Source organism: Octopus sinensis, linkage group LG6 (assembly GCF_006345805.1).
Source record: "Octopus sinensis linkage group LG6, ASM634580v1, whole genome shotgun sequence".
Classification (NCBI taxonomy): domain Eukaryota; kingdom Metazoa; phylum Mollusca; class Cephalopoda; order Octopoda; family Octopodidae; genus Octopus; species Octopus sinensis.
Window position 1 is genome coordinate 74,707,738 of NC_043002.1, and position 25,552 is coordinate 74,733,289.

The following is a 25,552-nucleotide window of genomic DNA, read 5'->3' on the forward strand; positions in this document are numbered from 1 at the left end:
TCAACATGATCACAACCACCCTATCATCAAATCGTTGTAGTTATCATTTCAATTATCAGAACTTTTATCTTCATTAACATCACTTCATCATCATTACAATTACCATCACCACCATCATAAGCAGCATATCATTTTGATCATCATCATCATCAATACCTTAAGCAACATATCAATACAGTTATCATCTTTATCATCAACACCACATTATAATCATCATCATCATCAATCATCGTTACCACCATCACTTCTATTTTTAATCATTGCCACCACCACCACCACCACAAACTTGAACACCTACTATAATCAGCATTACCACTTTTAGCACCATCTTCAACATTATGGCCCTCACCTTCATCATCATCTCCACCATCTATATCCACCAGTGTTATGGTGATGAAAAATGTAGAACTGTAGAGGTGAAAAATATATATAAAAAAAAAGAAAGATCAAAGAAAACTCAAGGAACTAGAAATGATTTAAGACTCCATAGAGTTTCATGGCTAAATTTCTCATTTTTTTTTTTTGTTTCCTTTTCCATACTTTTTTCTTTCTTTTCTCTCAAAGAATGGGTAAAAGGTTAAGATATTTTCTCCTGCTTCTAACCTACTTATTCCATAGCTTTCTGGCTTTTATTATTTATATATTTGGCTATTTCTTCTTAGACAGATTCTTATATATATAATATAGAATTGGCAGAATCGATACACTGGAGAACAAAGTATCTTGCAGTATTTAGTATTCATATACCATAATATTCTGAGTTCAAATCTTGCCTTTTACCTTCCCATGAGTTGATAACAATAATTACTGGTATCAACAGAGGTTCATTTAGTCTGCTAATCTCTGCTACTAATCTCATAATACTGTCTTAATGCTCTTTATAATGTGCTTGTTTAAGAAATTTTATTATAATGATGGTTAGGCATAAGTATGGTTGTATGTGACCAGAAAAGAACCAGGGTCCTAGAGGTGCAGTCATGGCCCTGTGGTTAAGAAATTAACTTCCCAACCGCATGGTTTCAGGTTCAGTTCCATTGTGTGGCACCTTGGGCAAATGTCTTTTATTATAGCTTTGAGCTAACCAAAACCTTGTGAACAGCTTTGGTAGACGGAAACTGAAAGAAGCTTGTTGTGTATGTATATATCTATATGTATGCATCATCATCATTTAATGTCCATGTTCTATGCTTACGTGTTGAATTTTTATAACAAGATCTAATAGGTAAAATCATAATGATCATTATGTATGTGTATATATGCCTGCATGATGTGTGTATACTTATGAGTAGGTCTGTATATATGCATGAGCACTTGAGTGCATATTTATATGTGTGTGTGCTTATGTGTGTGTGTGTGCTTAACTGTGTGTACAGTAATCCCTCGACTATCATGGGTGTTACGTTCCAAAAACCCCCGTGATAGGTGAAAATCCATGAAGTAGAAACAGTACTATACTGTATATTATTTTTACTTTTATAATTTGTATATATTTATTTTATTATAAATGCAAAACAATACCATAGAGGGATCTGACATAAGCTTAAATAATAAACCACAATAGGTGAACCATGATATGGTGAGGGATTACTGTATATACTTTTATATTTATATATGTATATTAGTGTATATGTATGTATGTGTGTGCGTGTATATATATATATATGTATATACACACACACGCACAGACACACACACACACACACACACATACAGGGTGCGTTGAATAAATTGTCATCTAAATTATGCAAAAATGAAAAGAACACTGACATCTCATTTTAACAGATATATTTACCAAAATTACATAAAAATATCTTGAAATACTAAAGAGTAAATTTATTCAATAAAATCGCCATTGGCTTCAACCGCAGCCTCCAGACGACTTCGGAATCTCCTGCAACTCTTCTGGACAATCTCCTTTTTTAAGTTGGTGAATGCTGCCATAATTCTTGCCTTCAGTTCATCTTTGGTTTTATAAGGAATTTTGTTGGTTTCTCACTTAACTGCATCCCACGCATAATAATCAAGGGTATTGCAGTCAGGAGAGTTAGTTGACCAGATGTTAGGGGTGATGTGGTTGCAGAAACTGTCTGACAGCCATGACTGGGTTCTCCTGCTTGTGTGGCATGGTGCAGAGTCCTGTTGCCAGACATAGGGTGTTCCAGCAGCCACCTTCTTGCCCCAGGGCAGCATTACCTCTTCCAGGCTCTTCATGTAGGCCTCCGTGTTGAGTCTGAGGCCGTGTGGGAAGATGAATGGAGGCATAACTTTGCTGTTACTAGTAATCCACTCTCGGTACATATTTTGGGGTCACAGCAAGCCAGTGGTTGTTCTGTGTGTTCACCATCTGATCCTGGCAGAAATTTTTCTCATCTGAGAAAAACCAAAGCATGTTCAGTTGGAGGGGATGCTTGAGTTTGTTCAAAAGCTTCATAGCATGGTTTTTCCCTCTTGTCCTTGATGCCTTGGAATAAAATTTGGCCCTTTCTCATCTTGTATGTGGAATACCAAATGTCTTTGTACACTACCTGCCTGATAAAAAAACTCCGGCATATCCCTGGTGATGGACCTGATTGACTTGGATGGATCATTGTCAATTAAAGCCCTGATCTCACCAACAAATTCAGGAGTTCTTTTCTTATCAGAATGATCAAAGTGAGTTTTCCAAGCTGCCGTACCTTCATAATCACCATTAGACTCATCGAACTCTTTCCAAATCTTCTGCACTGTCCTCAGACACTCTGAAATGTTCAGACGCTCTGAAATGACACCTGAACACTCTGAAATGTTCATATTGAAGCTTCCGGCTCCAATATGCATTAGGAAGGGCATCCAGCTGTAGAAACTCTGCCAGATCAGATTGGAGCCTGGTGTGGTGATCTGGTTTGCCAGTCCTCAGTCAAAAGTCAAAAACGAACAATGTTGCCAAACACTTAGTTACAGGGACGTAAATACCCCAACATTGGTTGTCAAGCGATAGTGGTGGGAAACACACACACACACAACACACACACACACACACACACACACACACACATATATATATATATATATACACACATATCTATCTATCTATATATATATATATATATATATATATACATACATACACACACACACACATATATCTATCTATCTATCTATCTATATATATATATATATATATATATATATACACACACACACACAAACACACTCACACACATATACACATACACACTTCTTTCAGTTTCCATCTACCAAATCCACTCACAAGGCTTTGGTCACCCCAAGGCTATAGCAGAAGACACTTGCCCAAGGTGCCACACTGCTGGACTGAACCCGGAACCATGTGGCTGGGAAGCAAGCTTCTTACCACACAGCCATGCCTGCACCTATACACACACACTCATGGACACAGGAAACTATGCATGCTTGTTTGAGTGTATGTATACATACATACATATATATATATATATATATATATATATATATATATGTATGTATGCATGCATACATACATACATATATATATATATCTCGATAGAGGGAGAGAGATACATATGTTTATGTAATATGATAGTTTATCTTTTTTTCTTGTTAATTTTTTTTTTCTGTAGTGTTGAAGCACCTGAAATTCAAGAATGTTGTCAGAAAACATTGCAAGACTTCAATCTGTGTATGTTCTATGAACCTGTCTGCTACAACAGTAGAGATAATGTGTTTACACCCCTGCGCCACCACAGTTCATCTTCCATTGATCACCTCCAATATTTGGATGATGATATTGTGTTCAAGATTGCTGTCATCTGCATGGCAACCGTACATTTGCTTGAAAGAAATGGTTAGTCTTTTATCTTCTTATTGCAGACTTTGTATTTTTTTGTTTCTTTCTTGTATTTTTTTTTGTTTTAAATGTTTTTCTTTTTACTGTATTTGTAAAAAAAAAAAAAATTATTTGCTCTTTTAGTTGTTTTAATTTGTTTTTGTTCATGTGGATATTTTTCTAATTTTACTGGCATTTGTATTTTTCCTCCCTTTCATGATGCAAATTGAATTGTAAATTTATGTGATCTGAATTGAGTGTTTTTCTCTTTTTATTTGTTTCTATCTTTGAAATGGATTAAATTAATTATTTATCTATACATTTATTAATTTATACTTTTGCAACTTTTTTAAAATTAATAAACAAAATGATGTTGTTATAGTATTTCGAAGAAGGTACTCTGTTGTGATTTCACTGTGCCATATCTAAGTATGTATGAAAAGGTGCATAATATAATATAAGAAATTAACACACACACACATATATGTATAGGTGCCGCTGTGGCTGTGTTGTTAAGAAACTTGCTTTCCAACCATATGGTCTTGAGTTCAATCCCACTGTGTGGCACCTTGGGCTCATGTCTTCTACTGTAGACCAAGACTGACCAAGGCTTTGTGAGTGAATTTAGCAGACGAAAACTGAATGAAGCCTGCTATGTGCATACCTTTTTGCACGTGTGTGTGTGCATGCACGCATGCGTGCGTGTCTGTGCGTACCCATGTCTTGATATCATGTAATAGTTGAAACCAATCTTCTGTTTAACATGTTTGACAAGGGGGGAAATATTACTTTATGTGGAAGGAAGGGTGTCCAACCAGAAAAAATTTACCCAAAAAATTCTCTCTGACACATGTAAGTATGGAAAGGTCAATATGAAAATGATGTGTGATGTAATATGTGTGTGTATGTGTATTCATTTTTTTTTTCTGTTTTGCGTACTTACATGAGTTGGTGTGTTATTGAGATAATATTGTACAGCCAGATGCCCTTCATGTTGCTAACCCTTACCTGTGTTTCAAATAAGGGATCTTTTATTCCATGTGGTTTCAAAGGTGTGAAGGGAGTGGATAATTTGTTGAAAGAACTGCCAACTGTAGCACCACCTGAATCTTTTAGCTTCCATACAATCATAAATGTGAACACACACACACACACATGTATGCTAGCATGCATAGTCAGTCACTTAGATTCTGTGTGCCAAATCTACTAACAGGGCTTTTATCAAGCTGGAGCTTATAGTTGAAGACACTTGACAGAGTTGCTGTTCGGTGGAACTGAACCCCAAGCTGCATGGTTGGGGAGCAAACTTAACCATACAGCCATTACCTGTACCTATATCATCATTGTCATCGTTTTAAAATCTGTTTTCAATGCTAACATAACTTGGACAGTTAGACAGGAACCAACAAGCCAGAGGACTGCGCTGGGGTCTAACATCTGGTTTGGTTTGCTTTGTACAGCTACCTTTCCTGTGGCTGCCTTGGTTCTGTGGTTGCCCTTAGTTCTGCGGATACCCTTTCTGTCACCTTCCACTTCATACAGACTACTAAGTGCTTTTTTCATGGCACGACCACTAGTGAGATAACCCAGTAACTCACTGGACAAAATCCCTCAACTGAGTGGGGTTGTAATATTGAAGGTGATGTCATTATGCTGTGTGTTGAAGGCTAAAGTGTAACAGGGATAGGAACAGCTATCTTACTTAGTGGGAACTTTGAAAAGGAGAAAATAAATGGTGAGTGCATACTGTCAAAGTACAAGGTAAATAGGATTGGCAGGTGGAAGAGGAAGAGATAAGTGACAGTAATTAGGAGATGATCTGAAGTGTGTGTGTACGAGTGCACGCGTGCACTTGTGTGTGTGTGTGTATGTTTATTCACACACACAGGACATAACATATTTTCTGGCATACAAGTCAATGTAGTAAACTTTCAAACAACGTCATATTTCCAAATCCTGTTGCATTTCACGTGAAATTTTTGGTCTTCTAAAATCATCTTGGTGTGTAAGTTGGCCTGCCTGTTTTGGCTGTAAGTTTTGGTCTGAAAAATTTTGGAGGTGGATGTTGGAAAATATGGTACTTGTTTGCTGGAGTAAAGGACATTTACAAACTAACGTACTTGATGTAGCAATGAGAAAAACAATAAACTGTTATTTGTGAACTAAAACTATCACTACTACTACTACCACCACCACTACCACTGCCACTACGAGGTGACAGAATTGTTAACATGCTGAGCAAAATGCTTGGCAACATATTGTGTCTTTATGTTCTGAGTTCAAATTCTGCTGATGTTAAGTTTGCCTGTTAGTTTTACGGAGATTGATAAAATAAAGTATCAGTTAAGACCTTGGGTTGATGCCATTGACTACCATCCTTCACCTAAAATTTGCTGGCCTTGTGCCAAATTTTGAAACCATTATTATTATCTGTATCTTTCAATACATCTCAATGCTTCTAAAGCAAACTTTGTTGACTTTCAATGTAAGTTGAATTTATTATTATTATCATCATCAGCAATAAGGCAGTGAGCTGGCTAAATCGTTAGCGCTCTGGACAAAATGCTTAGCGGTATTTCGCCTGTTGCTACGTTCTGAGTTCAAATTTCACCAAAGTTGACTTTACATTTCATCTTTTCAGGGTTGATAAAATGAGTATCAGTAAAACACTGGGGGGTCGATGAAATCGACTTATCCCCTCTTCAAAACCGCTGCCCTTGTGGCAAAATTTGAAACCATTATTATTATATTGTCTGCACAGCTTCTAACACTGGAGATATACTACGGTGTCAGCTGTTCACTACCAGTGAACTAAGGTAACACCCCTTATTTTTCAAGCACCATTGAGTGTTTCCAGGTAGTGCTGTTTTTTGCAAGTGCTCCACCCTTATTGCAGCCCCATTATAATAATAATAATAATACCATTTTCTCTGAAATTTCCCAAAGTTTTCTTTTCTTTGTTCCTATTTTCTTGTCAAACAAAATTATGAACAATTTTAGCATCATTTTCCACTTCCCACTAGTATTTTAGTTAATAATCAAGTTAACAATACTGTTTTCATTAATAATCTTTTCAAACACTGTTACAAGCCTAAGCTTATTGAGACTAGGTCGAGGAGGGAGATGCAATGGTAGCAAATGTGACAAGAGTTGTTTTGCTGATGTTAAAGTCACACTTAACATTTAGAAATATTTCTGCAGCTCCAGCTCATCTCTTCAGGCCTTTCATAAAATATAAAGTTAGTTGTTTTATTATTTTCTTTTTGTATCACCTCTAAGCATTTGTTAATCTATGTAGAGCTGTGATCTTTCTCTGTAAAGGTTATGTGGTGGTTGTGGTGATGATGGCAAAATTATTGGTGCTGGCAATAGAGTGATTTGAAGTTTCTTTTAGTTTGAAAAATTTTTTTTTACTGTTATTTTTATATCCATTTTTAAAAAAATTCTTGCATAGTCAGGATTGATTTTTTTGTTTTCGAACTCTGGATCTTTGCATGTAATAGGAGCAGTTCTTTTACAGCTAGATGCTTTTCCTCTTTGTAACCATTCAGTTCTGGAGCAGCAGTGCAACCAGCTGTTAAGCTGACAGACTGAAGCCAGCAGAGTAATATGTGTTGTCAAAAAAAACCAGACATCTGTCGTACAGTATGAACCCTTGAGCATCTAGTCAATAGCAAAGTTCTTCATCTGTGCAATAATTGTATGTTTAGAAACAATGGTCAACCGTTTCAATACATTTGAAGGACTCAGTTGCAGATGCTTACAGTGTGTGAGGTATGGTGGGAGTAGTTAAAGGGGAAGCTCCTCTCTCCTCACACACGAGTGAAGGGATGTAAAATTCTTGTAGCCTAGTACACCTGGTGGGGAAATCAAAAGTGCCTTTGCTCTTTTCCTGGCCCTGGACTCTTGCTGCGTAACTGCTCATTTATATGTTGCTGTAGACTATCATTGTGCATTTTTTTTTCATTGTGTGAGCATGTTTATGGTCAAATTAGTTTTATTCTTAGAAATTTCATTGGCCATTTTTGAAATTATTTTATTTTTAGACATAAAAAATCTACAGAAGTGCACGTTATATATCATCAAGTTACACACTGTTTACTTTTGATGTTATAGGAAAACAGGACATCTTGAGTGTGTGCTGAAATTTTCAATGATGATAGGTTAGGAATTAAATTGATTTATAAATATAGTGTTTACATTCAATCTGTTGGGTCCCTTTTGTCCCAATACAGACAATCTCTCTAGTGCTGGTGTCCTGATAAAACACACCCAATCTATTTGTAAATTGGTAAAAGGGAAAGAAAAGCAACCAGTTGTAAAGATATACCTTCAGAAAGAAAATGACATACATGATGGCTAAGAGTAGCAGTTTTCTCTGTTGCAGTGTGATGAATTAGATGATGAAGGATCACAAAGAGTGGCAGGGCATAGATGCTGGTGATGATGTTGACCACAATAAGGATAACTAAATACTCCATCTACATAGATGGTGTTTTGCAAAGCATATTTCTTTTGTTTGTGTACATTAAATTATCAAATTGTTTTCTTGTTTATTTTATATTGTGTAGGTTCCCGTCAAGTGACTGCTGCCATGGCATTCTTATTGGCTCTGTTCTCGCACATCCTCAACCATGTTGTCATACGCTTGCAAGGAGCTCTTTATGATCGAGAAAACCTCACTAAACTCGCTGTTGCAGGAGCAGGTAAAATATTTTGCATTCTCATTCAATACAGTTTTAGAAGCAGATAAACTGTTCTGGTGGGTGGGTGGAGGGACAGGTTATTTGCTAACTTGTGAACATAGTAATTTAGAATTTTTTTTTGGTGGGGTGAACAAGGAAATTAGGAGTTATGATTGCATTTTTGTCTTTTCCTAATGGCATCAACAAAATAAATGAAATGACATGGCTCAACAAGGAATTGAAACATTGACTTGTCAAGAGATTATGAGCAATAATAATAATAATAATAAATAATAAAGAAGCTAGCAAGTGATTGATGCAATGAAGGATTAACAGAAGTAGCAACAAAGTAGTAGCAATGTTTACTATTATCATCATCATTATTATTATTATTATTATTATTATTATTATTATTATTATTATTAGGAGCAGCAGCACTTTTGTGGCTATATGCTGGTTACATTATAGCAATGTGGGTTGTTTTTACTTTCTACTTCATATACTCATAACCAATTTTCATGTCTTTGCAAAATAGACTTACATCTTTATCTCTTCTATCTGTAGTGACCCCAAAGATTGTCTTATACATCTGTTTATTACAGAAATCTGGAAGTTTTTTCTTTCTTTTTTTGTTTTGTTTTTAGTCAACTTTAAAATATGTTAGATACTCTCAATCCTTTTTATTGATTTCTAATGACAGAAACAAGTTTATGGATTTTGTTAGGTTGTGATTAATGAAATAAAAAAAAACAAACAAAACAAAAGACATGAAAACAAATAAACTATTTTTTCTCTTTAAACCAAGCAACAAACAAACAAAAACCAATAACTTTAAGATTGATACTCAGTTGGTGATGTTATTAAAAGCCTGTCAGTAACATATGCTCTGGGAATATTTTATGGCATTCAATTTTCTCTTGTAATGATAGGATTTATCCTGTAGAACATTAGATGACTAATCGTAAACTTGTATTTAAATATGTGCGTGTGTGTGTGTGTAGATCCTGCGGCTGTCTTATTGAGTAAATACTGAAAAGACTTTAGTATGCAAGATTTTAAAGTTGCTGCTTTGCCTGATGGGTAACAGTTCTGCGAAATAAAAAGAAAAACAGAATAGCATTAAATATCAATTGTAAGTCCTGAAGTAAATAAGTTTACACCATCTGATGACATGGTACCTTAGAGTCTTGTTAGTTACAATGTGATTACAGATAAATTCTAGAATCCAAGGAAACTGGTTAGCTTCTGTGTCAGTAATGATACATTACAAGAAAATTTTGTGGTATCTTGCAGAAGTTTAAGTACTGGAAAGGGTTAAGCAAGAAGTCTGACGTTTTGAGTTCTTGTTGACTTTCTACTTCTCATAGCAATTCATCCTTTTTACTCTTTTACTTGTTTCAGTTATTGGTTTGAGGTCATGCTGGATAAAGTCCGCAAGGGTTTAATTAATCAAAGTGGCTCTTGTCTTAAAATTTCATTTTTAAGTTTAGCATTTATTTTATCAGTCTCTGCCAAACCACTAAGCTATGGGATGTAAACGAACTAACACTGGTTGTCAAGCAGTGAGAGACATCACAATAATGAATATGTGCATGTGAACACACAGTCTCATGTCCACATGAGCTGGCAGAAACGTTGGCATGCCCGGTGAAATGCTTAGTGGTATTTCACCTTTCCTTATGTTCTGAGTTCAAATTCTGCCAAGGTTGACTTTTCCTTTCATCCTTCCAAGGTCGATAAATTAAGCACCAGTTGCATACTGAGGTCAATTTAATTGACTGGCCCCCTTCCCCAAAATTTCAGACCTTGTATCTAGAGTAGAAAAGAATATGACAAACTTTCACGAAATTTTCTCACAAGTTATAGATCAGACCAGAGTTATAGTAGATAACAAGGTGCTGCACCGTGGGAACAGTGAGAGGCATCACAATGATGCATATGTGCATGTGCACACTCAGATGTACATTGAGTATGACAAGCTTTCACACAGTCTACGAAATTCACTCACAAGCTGTAGGTTGGCCAGAGTTATTGTAGATGGCACCCAAGGTGCTGTACAGTGGGACTGAAATTGAAACAGCATAACTGCTAAGCAAACTTCTTGACTATAGAGCTATGTATATGCTTTGTTTGACATCCCATGAAATTTCCACTTGACATGATTACCATAAGCCTCTTAATTGCCTCTGAGATATCATAAAGAAAATGTAGTTCATTACTGTTGTTTCTAGCAAAATAAGGAACTAAGTACTTAGGTAAATGAATAAATATTAAAAGATAAATAGCTACTGAGACCCCCTTTGATCATGACTGACCATGGGATTGCACCTAGAAAGTTACCCTCCCAAGCACAAGTCCGGGCAAGGTTGTTTATTGAAGACCAGCAGTCGTCCATGCATACTGGCCTCCCTTCTCCATGCCACCAAGGTGCCACGCAGTGGGACTGAACTCAGAACCATGTGGTTGGGAAGCATGCTTCTTACCACAAAGCCATGCCTGTGAGCTTCTTCTAAAATACTTCTCATTGTTAGAGAGCTATTCTATTTACATGATGTTTTCACTGTTTTCAGGTGATGAAGCCGATGATAAATATGACAACAGCCATTCATCTCCTGGTGGAAACAATGGCCTATCATTCGATAATAGTCATCTAACAATTGGAAATGTACATAAGGCAGGGAATGATAAACCAATTTCCAATGTTGTCTGGAATCTTCAGCAGGCTGGGCAAAATAATGGAGATTCGGCAACTGTCACTTCACTAGATAAAAAGGTAAGCTTGTCTTTTTCAGTTTTCTGTAAGTATGTATTAGAAATAATTTTTAGTTATCAGATCATTGGAGTAAGCTGGAGTTATTGTCATACTCTTGTGCATAATGCAGTGTTGTTAATAGTAAGTTTTGAAGTTATTACTATGTTTGTTATTGTTTTTAAATATGTATATGTATGTATATATATATGTGTGTGTGGTATGAATGAGCAAAAACAAGAAAAAATAAAACAATAGGGACAAGTTTTAACAAAGATGTTATTGATGTAAAGCTTGAAAAGAAAGGGAAAAGGTCTTTAACATTTCAGACACTAGTCCTTCATCAGAGATGAGAAAAGAAAGATGGAACAGTGGTGAAAAGAAAAGAAAAAAAAAACCGGTTTAGAGGCCAAGTGGGAATGTGGCTCTAAGGGGAAGAGTTGTGAAGGGAGGAAGAAATGGGATGGTGTGTGCATGTATAGGGAAGTAGCCTTGTGGGGAGATGGGCATGGGGGAGGGTTACGTGTGATGTAGGGTCCAGGTGTGTGGAGGTGCACAAGTGGTGAGATTAGGAGTGTGGGGAGGAAGGTGAATAAGTGTGAATTTGATATAGGTGAAAGAAAGGCAAGGGGAGAAACAGAAAGTAGGAGAAACAATGAAGAAAACATTATAGATGGTGAGGAAAAAAATTTGTACAAGATCAGAAGAAAAACGTGGGTAGTTGGAAAATTGTATAAAATCTGAAGAACAACAAAAGGGGAAACAATTGCAGTTAAATTTGAAAGGACAATTGAAATAGAAAGGTTTTTTTTAAAAAAAAAAATAGAGAGGACTTAAAAAAAGTATAATCATCATAAAATATAATCATAGGCGCTGGAGTGGCTGTGTGGTAAGAAGCTTGCTTACCAACCACATGGTTCTGAGTTCAGTCCCTCTGCGTGGCACCTTGGGCAAGTGTCTTCTACTATAGCCTTGGGCCCACCAAAGCCTTGTGAATGGATTTGGTAGACGAAAACTGAAAGAAGCCTGTCTTGTATATATGTATGTATGTATTTGTGTGCTTGTGTTGCTTGACAATTGGTGTTGGTGTGTTTACATCCCCGTAATTTAGTGGTACAGCAAAAGAGACCAATAGAATAAGTACAAGGCTTACAAAGAATAATCCTGGGGTCAATTTGTTCGACTAAAGGCAGTGCTCCAGCATGGCTGCAGTCAAATGACTGAAACGAATAGAAGAACCCTCATGTAATGTCCATGTTGGCATGGGTTGAATGGTTTAACAGGATACAATGGGGTCCAAGGACCACATCATACCCCAGTGTTTGCTTGGGCATGGTTTCTGTGGTTGGATGCATTCTTCCTATGCCAACAATTTTACAGCATGTGCTGGGTGCTATTTTTTCATGCTCCCAACACTGGTAAGTTGCCATACAACTTGCAAGAACATGAATACGGAGGGGGGAGGGGCTTTATATTAGGTGATGAAGGGTAAAAGTATGAAAGAAGGGGCTAGAGCAGAACTGGTTTCTCAGAGGGCTTGCATAACTATTCACTTTTTAGAAGAAAGGGTGGAAGTGAGAGGATGGCTCTGAAAAGTGATAAAAATAATGGTGATGAAGCACAAAGGCAGCTGATTGATAGATCAGCCCAGTTGTCTTTTAGGGGTTAAATAATGTTCATCCGTTGTCAGCAATGACCAAGGACATCACATGGGAGAAGATCGGTCGGAGTGTGTCTGGCTGTGGCTGATCAGTCTGATGCATGCTTGAAAGGTTCTGCTGCAGGTTGGGTACTGGTGGTCTGCTGGGAATGAATGCAAGGAGTTGGCTCTGAACTTGTGCAGTTCACATTTTCTTTGTGCTCCTGCAAATCCTGTTCTGTTTGTATGAGGTGGTTCCTCTGTTGGTGCAGTTTTGCCAGGCAGGATGGGCCAGTGCTAGTATTTCTCAGGTGTTGCGGTTGATCTCAATGCAATTCAGTGAGGCTTTGAGTGTATCCTTGAAGTGCTTTTCCTGTCCACCACCCGTGCACTTGCCTCCTGCCCGTTTGCTGTAGAATGGTCTTTTTTTTTGTTTCCATGCAATGTCATCCCTCCCACCACTACATATTAGATTTTGTCAACTTACTGATTGTTCTTCACTGTCATTATAACTAAAGACCCATAGCAGGGACTGTTTTTATATTGTCATTTTATATTTTTCTCACCTAGAAGAAGTTAAATTTGCGAAACTTAAAAAGACGTCGACGTCGCCATCACAGTGGTAGCAGTAATGGATCTGTTGTTTCAGATGAAGAGTCTGACCTCAGTGAAGGTAATTTTCATTATGTGGTTTCCTTTTTTTTTTATTTCCTCCCTCCTCTCCCCTTGCTTTCTCCCTCCCCTTCCCCTCCCTTTCTTCCCATCACCTCCTCTCTCCTATACCTCTCTCTAGTGATCACTCTCCCTCCTTCCCCTTTTGTCTTTCCCCTACTCACTCTTTTCTCTCTTTCATACACCTCTCCTCCTCCCTCTGTCCCCATCCTTTTCCTCTTCCATGCCTTGTTGTCCCTCTATGCTCCCACATTTCTCCTCTCTCATCCCTCATTCTCCACTCTCTGCAATTCCTTATGTAGTCATTTGTTGTTTAATAATTTTTATGTCCATTTTCCCTAGCAAGCATGGGTTAGACAAATATTTCATTGAGACATTGTTTTACAGCTGAATGTCCTTTCCCGTGCTAACTCTTACCCGTTTAAAAAATTTTTTTTTTACAAGTAATCTCTTATTTCACACAACTTCAAAGGCACAAAACCAGCAGATGATTTGTTGACAGGAGAAATAACAACGTCACTCCTTGTAGCTCGCAATTTTCAGAGAGGTGCAAATGTAGACAAACTCATATACATGCTCATGCAAATTGACACATACACACACACACACTCTCTCTATCTCTCTCTCTCACACACACACACATACACACACACACACATAATGAGCCTCTTTCAGGCCACATCTACCGAATCCACTCACGAGGCTTTAGTTGACTGGTGACTAATAGAAGACACTTGCTCAAGGTACCATGCAGTAGGACTGAACCTGAGGCCACATCGTTGGAAAGCTAACTTGATAAATGCTCAGTCATGCCTGTGCCTATCTCTTTTAATTTCCTTCTTGTTTTATGATTTCCGTTAATAATTTTTAATTTTTGAACTTTTTTTTTTAAAAGATTTTATATCACCTTTAATTATTTTTATTTCACGAACTTACATTTCATGACTATTAATCTGACACAGTTAAAAGAGGAAGTTGATGGGGAGTATGCAAAGCATTAAACTAATTCATTTTACTTCCATAAAAACGACTTATCTATTTATTTTGTTCCTAATTTTCTAAACTTTCAAAAATTCAGTACAATCCTTTCGTTCACTTTTTCTTCTTATTTTTATTGCCTTCAGCCACTAAACTGATTTCCATTTTATTTATTTTTCCACAGCTTCTTATTTCATTTTTGTCAAACTATTATTTGTTAAAGAACACAAACATTTTTTTCCCCTGAAGAATTTAAAACAAATATTGTAAATATTAGCCTACATTCTTGATTCACTGATTAGGAAGTGAATTATACTATTGATGTCATGCCTTTATACACTGTGTATTTTTTCTTCTTTTTTTTTTTTCTTTTGTTATGAAAATGATTTCCTTAGCGGAAGTGCTTATTGCTTCTAGTATCTTGCATGTCACAATCTTCCATGATGTGAACTTTAATGAATTTAATGTTTAAGGTGATGCTAGTGTTTCTGATAGAACCAGGAAGCTGTTGCTCTCATTATGAGCCAAAAATGTTTTAATAGAGAAAGATGAATTGATAGAAATATATAAAAGAATTGTGTTTGTGTATGTATGTGTGTGTATGTATATATATATATGTGTGTGTGTGTGTGTGAGTATACATGTACCTCTGTATGAGTGTACATACACCTGTGTGTGTGCATACATGCACCTGTGTGTGTGTGCATGTGTGTATATATAAATATACATACACACACTTATATACATATACTACACACCTGCATGTATGAGTGTACATACACCTGTGTGTGTGTGTGTGTGCATACATGCACCTGTGTGTGTGCGTGCATACATGCACCTGTGTGTGTGCGTGCATACATGCACCTGTGTGTGTGCGTGCGTGCATACATGCACCTGTGTGTGTGTGTTATTTATCATCCATGCTCCATGTTGGCTTAGGTTGGATGGTTTAGCAAGAATCTGCATTGTACTCCAGTGTCTGCTTTGGCAAGGTTTCTATGGCTGGATGCCCTTCCTAATGCCAACCACTTTACAGTGTGTACTTGGTGCTTTTTTCATGTCACCAGCAGTATTGAGGTCACCATGTACCTCACAAGTCTACATATCCAAGGTGTTTGGTGAAGCATCCTTGTGTTAGATGGGAATTAAAGTATGTGAGGTTGGGGTAGAACAAGTTCTTGTAGAGAAGTTACATGTCTACTCACATTTAGGAGAGAAAGTAAGAATGAATTGAAAGAAATAGACAGTGGTGATGAGGTGCCCAAGTGGGATCTCAGGTAGGAAGAGTAGTAGTGGGTAGGGGTTTACAAGAGTGTATGGGGGTAGAGATAGGGGAAGTGGGTGAGAGGAAGGTAGGTGGACAGCGTTCTGTAAATATTGGGAAGGGATGAACGGATGTGGTGCTTGAGTTGTGGAGGCTAGAGGGATGCTAGCAGCAAAGTTATAGTGAAGATATCGTTGACAGGAGCAGAGTAGAAAGATAGAGATATAGTGCATGAGGAGTGATTATTTGGTGGTCCAAGGAGAGGGGATAGGAAGGCCGCTGTTCTCCTTACTGTGGGTGTGGCTCAGGACCTTGAGGTCAGCCTTCACCACTTCATCCCATGTCTTCTTGAGTCTTCTTTCTTTACAGGCCCCAGCCACATTTAGTGATCAGTACTTTGTACAGCTGTCTTCATCCACACTCATTATGTGTCTGCACCAGTGCAGTCTTCTTGCACATTGCATCTGATTCCTCTTATGCCCATCTGTCTCTCAGCACATTTATGCTATGTTAAGGCATATTTACATATCCAATAATGCATGCTTGTTTCATTTCTTTCCAATCTGCTCAGGTCCTTTGCATTCAAGGCTCATATCTCATTACCATGCAGCATTGCAAGTCAGACACAAGCATCATACAATCTGCCTTTCACTCTGTGGGAAAAGACCTTTGTTGCCAGCAGTGGTAGTGGCTCCCTAAATGTTTTTGAACTTGTCCTTAACCTGGTTACTATACATTCACAACAACTATCTCCCTTACTGATGACATCTTCTATGTAGCTCTAGTGAGCCATCTGGGCATTCAAGGAGTTCTATTTCTGGTGTGTTCATGGGACATACTGTTTCAGTGCATCTATCACATATGAAGCTTATGTTCTCTGATAGTCTGCCTGTGATTGCTCTACATCCAATACTTTATATTCGATGCAGTGTATGGACCTTATACTTACTCCTTTTCTGTATATCCAGCAAAGCCATTTCTGTGTGGGTACCAGGGTTCTGCCTTCTTTCCTACCAATGAGTTTTTTGATTGAACATTAGGATGCTCATATGAAATCCATGGGAAAGTCCATCATAAAAATGTTAAATTAGCACTTATATATAGTCTCATAGTTATCCATTTTTGTAATCAGTTCCCTGCCTCCCATTTGAAATTAATCAAAATCTGTATTTTATTTGATTTCAGGTGGTGAAGACATTATTGAAGAGGATGATATGTTGACCGAGGAATCTGACGATGACCTTGGCAGTTACTTGGAACATGATTCAGATTCTGATCTCTCTGACACACTGATCGATGGGCAGGATTTGCCCTCAAACTTCTCATTAACTGGCAAAAATAACCAGCTTTTGACAAACGGCGCAGGACTAATTGATTTTCGTTCCAACATTGCTGCAGTTGCAGCTGCAGCTGAAGCTGTTGCTGCAGCTTCTGGTGTTAATGGTAGCTGGAACATTAGGCATTCAAATTCTTGCAACTCTAATATTTGGACTGATGCTGCCACCAATGTCAGTCTTGTCCATTTTTCTACTGAACTCTTGTCTACATCTGCAACATTCCTTGGACAGAAATTGGAGCTCAATCTCAAAAACTCCAAAGTGGGCACATCAGATAACAGTGTGGATTACACTTCGTACAAAGACAATAACTATGAACTGAAGAATATGATGCTTTCTGGTATGTATTTAATTATTTCTGTTTTTTGTTTTTCTTGACTGACTTTGCTTTTGGAGCAGTTTTTCTTTCTTCTTATAGTAACTTTTTTTTTTAAGGTTGATCTGTCATATGTAATCGTGTAGTCATTGTGCAGAAACCAGTGTGTGTGTGAGTGTGTGATGTATATCAACAAAGAAGCTAAAAATTAGCAAGAAACTTGCAAAACCAAAGCCTTGCAAGTGAAAGGCCTTTGCAATATTTGTTAGTGATGTGTTACATTTGGAAGAGCCATTAGAGCATTGAAGAGACAGCCTTGCAGTATTCAGTTCTGGCTTTGTGTTCTGAGATCAAATTCTGCTATGGTCAACTTTGCCTTTCATCATTTTGAGGTTAATCATAAAGTACCAATCCAGGTTGGTGGACTGTCAGAATTGTTTAGAGAGGTGGGCAAGATGATATGCAGTACTTGTTCTGACCCTTTGCATTTTGACAGCAATGCTTATGATAACAGTGACACCAAATCAGCAGCCTTTCTCTTGGGTAAATGTCAGTGATATGGAGTGGAAAGACTTGCATTTACAGACAGCAGCATGTGTTACTCAAAAAAAATCTTGTCCAGGATTGCACATATATGTGCAAATGCATGGTCAGACAGACCACCTTGTAACATCTGTTTAGGCCGTTTGCATTCTGATAGTAATACTTGTAATAATATTGGTGCAAAATCTTGGCACTTGTATCATCATCTTTCCATTGGACAACATCAGTAGCACGGAGAATAAACCTTTGTGGGCATGGGCAACTACTGGTCTTCCATAAAAACAACATTGGTGAGATGCAGGTCTGAGCAATCTGCAAATCTGTTGTTTTATGAGATGTGTATGAGAGATATTTGGTTATCCAGTTGGGAAAGATAGAGGGTGCTGATACATCTTCACTACCATCCTTTATCTTTTCCAACTGGGGTAACTGTGTATCTCACCCTGTTCCTGTTCTCTTATCATGCTTTAATCTCTCATCACCTGGTATAAAGCCACCTTCCTCAATACTACTCTCCATGCAATTGAGAGATCTTGTGAGTTACTTGGTGACCTTACTAGTGTTAGGACTATGTAAAAAGCTCCCAGAAAGACTCTAAAATGATTGGCATTAGAAAGGGCATCCAGTCATAGAAACCATGCTAAAGCTGACATCAGAGTTTGATGTACTCCTCTGGCTTTTCAGATCCTATCAAATTGTCCAACACATACCAGCATGGGAAATAGACATTAAATGATGATGATAATGATCTGGTGACTTCTGGTACTTAAATGTAGCAGCAATTTTTATGTCATTAGACAAGAAAATATTGTGTGAATTATGTAACTTAAATTCATGTGATTAACAAAAGAGAATTATTTATCATTAAAACACTTTTTGAAAGTAAAACTTTGTTCCATGATTGCTCTCAAAGTTTTCTAAATATTTGTGCTCTTATGTATGTGTCTTATGGGAAATGTAAAGAAGTTATGTCCTTTAATTCTAAAAGCGTTACCATAGCCCATGAGACTCATTAGAGGTGTGGTTATTACTAGCATAGAATTGGTTTTGGAATTTGTAATCCTCTCAACTACCCTTATTTATGTTTTTGTTTTGTCTCAAGTAATTCAATGCTGTTTTAGTTACGTTCCTTCTAGCAAAGTTTTGAAATGAAACAGTACAAAGAAGTATCCATTGTTCCACATGTATTTTTTTGTATATAATTAGAAGAAATATTTTTAGTTATATAGTTAATTGAGACAGTTAATAGCCCTCATGCTGTCTTTGGCATCAAAAAGAATTTCTTATTTTAAGACTTAACTGCATTTTAAATGAATCTCTGAAGAGTAATCAAGACACTATTATCAAGAATGTGACCCAGGTGGATTGAAATACACAGTGCTAATAATAACATTTAGTTGTAAATAGGAAAATATTATCAATGACTTAGTTGAATCTAATACTGAGTTATTTTGCATTTGGTGTTTTCAGTTGACTGGAAATTTTTTTTTTTTTTTGCAAAACATATCCAAAAATGTCTCTTGGCATTTTGATAATTTCTGTATTCATAATTTACTAGGTTATAACTCTGTAGAAGATTGGCATTCTGCTGAAATAACTCAGAAGCTTCATGATTTTGTGATAGAAACTGATACTGAGACAAGCCGTGGACCTACAGATACCGGTAAGAAATTCCAGTTAGTTATTTATAACCATTTTTTCAATTAACTCAATGATACTTGTTGAAAACACTTATTTTGCTTTTTATTTCTTTGCATTTAATTTTTGTATTGAAAGGCTGCTTACCTCATAGGGTGCAGATCAGAGAACAGGATATGAAGAAAATATAAAGAAGGCCTATAAGCTGGTAAAATAGTTATCAGTTAATAGAGAATCTGCACAGTTTTGCAGTGTGGCGTCTTCCCATTTTTCTCAGTCCTTTGTCCATTTGACTTTGGTAATCCAATGTCTTTAGATCTAACCTCATTTGAATATATCTTTGCCATGTGCATCTTCCGAACTAATTCACACATCTTTGAGAGCAAAATTATCCATCTATAGTTGATTGATATTATTGAATTTCAATAAGTGCTTGAGAAATTAAGATTCTTGCAATCCATGAAGCGAATGGGACATAAGGCAGGAATCAAAATCAAATCATTGATATTGATTTAGCTCACAGGGAGCTTACATCTTCGGTACAATGCTCATCATTGTGACTCAGATTAATCACTTTATTAACATTTCTCAGAATTGTAAACTCTGTTTCTTTTTTATCATTCTTTTCTTTGAGCGATTGTTTCTCATGTAATTATTGCTTTTTTTTTCAGAATTGTCTAGCGCTCTGAGTGAAACAGATGCTGAAGGAGATACCCAGTTAGATAGGTAAAGATATTATTTCATCAGTATTTCATATTCATCATCATTTAACATCCACTTTTCTGTGCTTGCATGGGTCAGATGAAATTTGTTGAGGCAAATTTCCATGGCCAGATGCCCTTCCTGTTGCCAATGCTCAGCTGTTTGCAAGCAAGGTAATATTTCCCATGGCCCCAATTTTTTTTTCATAGAAGATTGGAAACAATCAACATCGAGCAACATAAAGTATTCTTTTATCTAGGTGGCCAAATTTGGAATAGAAGTGTCTTTTCCAAAGGCATTGTAGCCAGAATAACAACAGGATTTTCTCTTTGTTTTAATGAAAGTAGATTACCTGTTACTTGTGCTTGAAGTTGTTGCTGTATGGTAGTGAAACATGGGCATTGACTACATAGGATGAGTGGTGATTAGAAGCTTCCCTGGGTGTATCATATTTGTGTGCATGAATGACAGAGCACAAATGAACTGAAAGAGAAGCTAGGTATAAGAGGAGGCAGATGTAGTGTGTAAGGGGGCAAGATTGCACTGGTACAGACATGTGATATATATGGAGGGTGACACTTAAATATAGAAGTGTTTAGAAAGGAAGGAACTTTAGAGTGGAAGGAACTTGTGGAAGCATTGATAGAAGTGGTACAAACTGACCTATGGATGCTGAACATCATAAGATAGTGAATGATAAGTGGAGAGACATTCTGTTGGAGAAGACTCATCTGTCCCATGCAAGCATGGAAAAATGGATGTAAAATGACTATGGTGATGAGGAAGAGTTCATTAAACACTACCATAACATAAAAAATCATATGTGGTACTTTAAAACAAGGAGGTTCCTGTTTTGCTAATTTTCCATTTATTTACTTCAAGAATAATAAAGAACCATTTACTACACACACACACACACACACACTGTATCCCTTTTTGGTCTCTTTTCATCTCTTTCTGTATTTTGATATTATATATGTATTTACTTGTCTACAAGATGCACTCATGTATAAGTCTCACCCAAGTTTTATCAATCAAAATCAAATATAGTGTGACCTACACATGAATAAACATGGTGTGTGTGTGTATGCATGCACACACACACACACAAATATAAACTGAATTATATATTTTGTTTTATTCAGGAATGAAAATGACCGTCTGCATTTACAACATGTCATTGAAGTAATTCAAAACGAAGGCTTGCTCCATGTTGTTAAAGTGTTGTGTGATTGGATGAAGTGTCATGCCAGCGTGATCACAACCTGTGCACAGGTAGGTGGTTGATATATTTTCTTTTCTGATTATTCCATCAAAACCTCATTGTGCTTAGCGAAACCCTGTGAATAATACTATATTATTCATGCTAGCATAGCAAAAATATCAAATATATATATATATATATATTTCTATATACTAACTTAAAAGCTGCCCAATAGGGTGTCTTTTAAGCTAGCTCCTGTGGAGGGCTCTGCATTGGGCCTTTGGCCCAATAATGACACTTCATGCATTGAGTACATATTAAATTATTAAGCTTGACCAATATTTTTCAAGCAATGAACAATTATATATTATATCTAATTATAAACAATTATATATTATAATCAAAACAATGATATAATTTGTTGACTTGGAACTTATTGCAAAGCTTCATGATAAACACCACTTTTTGTCTTCCCATTTGGGGGTTAGTACAATTTTTCTCTCTTTCTTTCTTTCTCTCTCTCTCTCTCTCTCTCTTTTTCTGTTGTTTGTTTTCAATCATCACTATCACCACAATTGCCATATACACACCATTCAATCTTTTGACGCCACCACCATCCACACCTTTGACTGCGCTGCCTTTCCTTCCATCACCATTACCACTCTTTCACATCCCTCACTATCACCGTCATGCTTGACCACCTTAGCTACTACTACCACCCCCGTCGCCTCGCCTCTATCACAACTACTACTCACTATTACTATTACTCCATTACCATCTCAACTGCCAATCTACTACTGCCCTCACCGTCTCTATGCCTACTATTACTCTCACCCCCCGCAAGAGTAGAAGAAGTGTCACTGAATAGTGAGAGATGGGGTTAAAGTGTGACACACTGACACACAGAAATTCATTTTGGCATTTATTATTATAGATATGTCTGTTTCTTGAGGACAGTACGAGATTAGTGCTTAGAGCTGGTGCATCACATCTTTTACAGATATCTACTATCATAGCTTTGTGAGTGAAATTAACACACACACACACGAGGAGGTGCTGAAAAGTTCCTGGTTTTGGGTAAAAGAAAATACAGGAGGATCAGTTAATTAAGATTTTATTTAACATATTTTCCTCTCAGATTCACACACTTATTGTAGCAGTCCTTAATTTTTTTCTAAGCCCTGTAAAAGAACATTGGAAAATTGGGCCTTCAACCAGGCCTTTCACGATACCTCCTCATACACACACAGTAATGACAAGCAGAAAATCACTTGACTGGTAGTGTTTCATCACCTTTTTATCATCCACTTTTCCACATTCACCTGAGTTGGACACTTTATTGAGGTAGTTTTCCTACAGCCTGATACCTTTTCTGTCACCAACCCTCATCTGTTTCCAAGCAAAGTAATATTTTTTCATGGTTGAACTTGTTTCAGCAAAATATTGGAAATGAATAACACTTATTTACAACATTCACACAATGTCAAGACAAAAACATACATGCAATCACACACATTTACATACCCAGGCATACATCATCATCATCATCATCACCACCATCATCATCATTGTTTAACGTCCGCTTTCCATGCTGGCATGGGTTGGATGGTTTGACAGAGGACTGGCAAGGTGGGAAGATGCACCAAGCTCCAATCTGATCTGGCAAGATTTCTACAGCTTGATGCCCTTCCTAATGCCAACCATTCCGAGAGTGTAGTGGGTGCTTTTTATGTGCTACTGGCACGGGGGCCAGTCAGGTGGTACTGGCGAAATATATACACATATATCATTGTTTGTTTAACGTCCGCTTTCCATGCTGGCATGGGTTGGACGATTTGTCTGAGGACAGGCGAACCAGATGGCTGCACCAGGCTCCATTCTGATCTGGCAGTTTCTACAGCTAGATGCCCTTCCTAATGCCAACCACTCCGAGAGTGTAGTGGGTGCTTTTACGTGCCACCAGCACGAGGGCCAGTCAGGTGGTACTGGCAACGGCCACACTCAGATAGTGTTTTTTATGTGCCACCTGCACAGGAGCCAGTCTAGCAGCACTGGCAATGACCTCACTTGAATGTTTTTTCACGTGCCACCGGCACAAGCATCAGCAAGGTGACTCTGATAACGATTACACTGGAATGGTGCTTTTTTATGTGCCACCTGCATGGAAGCCAATCAGCTGCTCAGGCAACGATCATGCTCGGATGGTGCTCTTAGTGCTCCACTAGGACAGATGCCAGTCATTGAATTTGATTTCGATTTCACTTGCCTCAATAGGTCTTCACAAGCAGAGTTTAGTGTCCAAATGAAGGAAAGGTATGCATAAGTGAGCTGGTTACACCCCTGGGAAAGGCCATGGGTTATGGTCTCACTTGGCTTGCCGGGTCTTCTCAAGCACAGCATATTTCCAAAGGTCTTGGTTACTAGTGAGGCCTAATGTTCGAAGGTCGTGCTTCACCACCTCATTCCAAGTCTTCCTGGGTCTACCTCTTCAATAGGTTCCCTCAACCGCTAGGGTGTGGCACTTACATATATATATATATATATATATATATGTGTGTGTGTGTGTGTATGTATGTATGTATATATATATATATATATACATACATACACACACATATATACATTTATACATGCATACATATATACATTTATATGACAGGCTTCTTTCAGTTTCCATCTTCCAAATTGAATGGCCAGGAGCTATAGCAGATGACACTTGCACAAAGTGCCATGCAATAGGACTGAACCTGAACTATGTGCTTGGGAAGCAAACGGCTTAATCACATAGCCATGTTTGCTAGTAATTTCTGTGTTTGTATGACTGTGTTTGGCAAAAAAGCCTCAGGTTTTGACAGTTCAATGTCTTTCTGTAAGTCTCAGTTGTGTGTGTCTATGGTTAGCCATATAGAAAATAGTCCTGTAGCCCCTAGCTTTATATTGAAACAGTTGCTTGAACCTAGTTGTTCAGGTTGAGTAGACTTATGATCAGACATACTAACCATGATCATCTCACCTTTTCAGATATAGTTTATCTCAGATTACATTTTCCTTTTGTAAAGATGGCAGAAGGTGATTTGAGAGTAAGTTAGCTGTTATTTCTTGCGGATTGAGCTACATGCCCACATAGTGGGTCACTTCATAATATATGCAAAAGTCAAGTTAGGCTGACCGTGTTCCTTTCTCTCTTGGCTATTTTGACTAAGATCAGAAACCATGAGAGCGAAGAATAACAGAACTGAATTAAATTGAAATGCTCTGACCAGGAATTGAACTTGCAGCACAGACGCAGTTTGCCGAAAGCTTAATACCTCTTTTCGGCACTTGCATGAATAAATGTATAAAAAATAGTCTGTCTTTAAGTAACAAGTTAATACTTTTCATGATTTTTGCTTTCTGATCTCCCACCAGCTACCCTCGTCTCATTAATTGGATTGATAAACTGATTTCAGATGAAACTGAAATGCTACAAATAATCTCTATCAAGACTATTTTGTTTTTGTGTGTATTTACTTCGTTTTCGCTTTATGTTTATTTTTTTGAAGTTGCTTTGCAGAGAGAGAGAGAGAGAGAGAGAGAGGAAAAAGAATTTTTTTCTTCTTTCCTCTTTCGCCATTCATTTTGTTCAAATTATTTCAGGCTATAGGGAAAATAGTAGTTACCTCCCTTGGGTCGTTTTGTCAGTTGCATGAGCCTGGGGGGTGGTAGTGGCGGCGGCGAGGAAGAAGCATAGAAATTAAAAGACCTCCGTTGTTATTTTCCAATAGGAATTGAACATTTCCAGCTCACCCACCCCCACCTGCTAACTCATTCAATCATGATTATTGTTTTTGTCATATTCTGCAAGATAATTGAGTTAGGAATCCCACCATCACCTAATTAATTTTCTGTAATTTAATACAGAATGTCAGGTGCTGGAGAAAAAGCGTGATTAAAAATTATCTTCTCTTTCGAATTTGATTTTTATTAACTCAGAGAATATTTGGTAGCTGTCTATTATTATTATTATTATTATCATTATTATTA

General features: G+C 37.3%; 1 protein-coding gene across 4 annotated transcripts in view; it reads left to right on the forward strand.

The window, feature by feature from the left end:
• Positions 1–25,552, forward strand: part of LOC115213434 (protein SMG5-like) — a 495,266-nt gene that overhangs the window by 65,392 nt on the left and 404,322 nt on the right. For 3 of the 4 annotated variants that reach the window (XM_036504027.1, XM_029782410.2, XM_036504030.1), the window contains exons 10-17: positions 3,597–3,820; positions 8,374–8,508; positions 11,058–11,260; positions 13,446–13,548; positions 16,975–17,466; positions 19,544–19,648; positions 20,295–20,349; positions 21,471–21,600. In XM_036504027.1, the coding sequence (XP_036359920.1) occupies positions 3,597–3,820; positions 8,374–8,508; positions 11,058–11,260; positions 13,446–13,548; positions 16,975–17,466; positions 19,544–19,648; positions 20,295–20,349; positions 21,471–21,600 (1,447 nt within the window). The remainder of the gene's footprint in view (positions 1–3,596; positions 3,821–8,373; positions 8,509–11,057; positions 11,261–13,445; positions 13,549–16,974; positions 17,467–19,543; positions 19,649–20,294; positions 20,350–21,470; positions 21,601–25,552) is intronic. The other variant, XM_036504028.1, reaches the window with a different exon arrangement.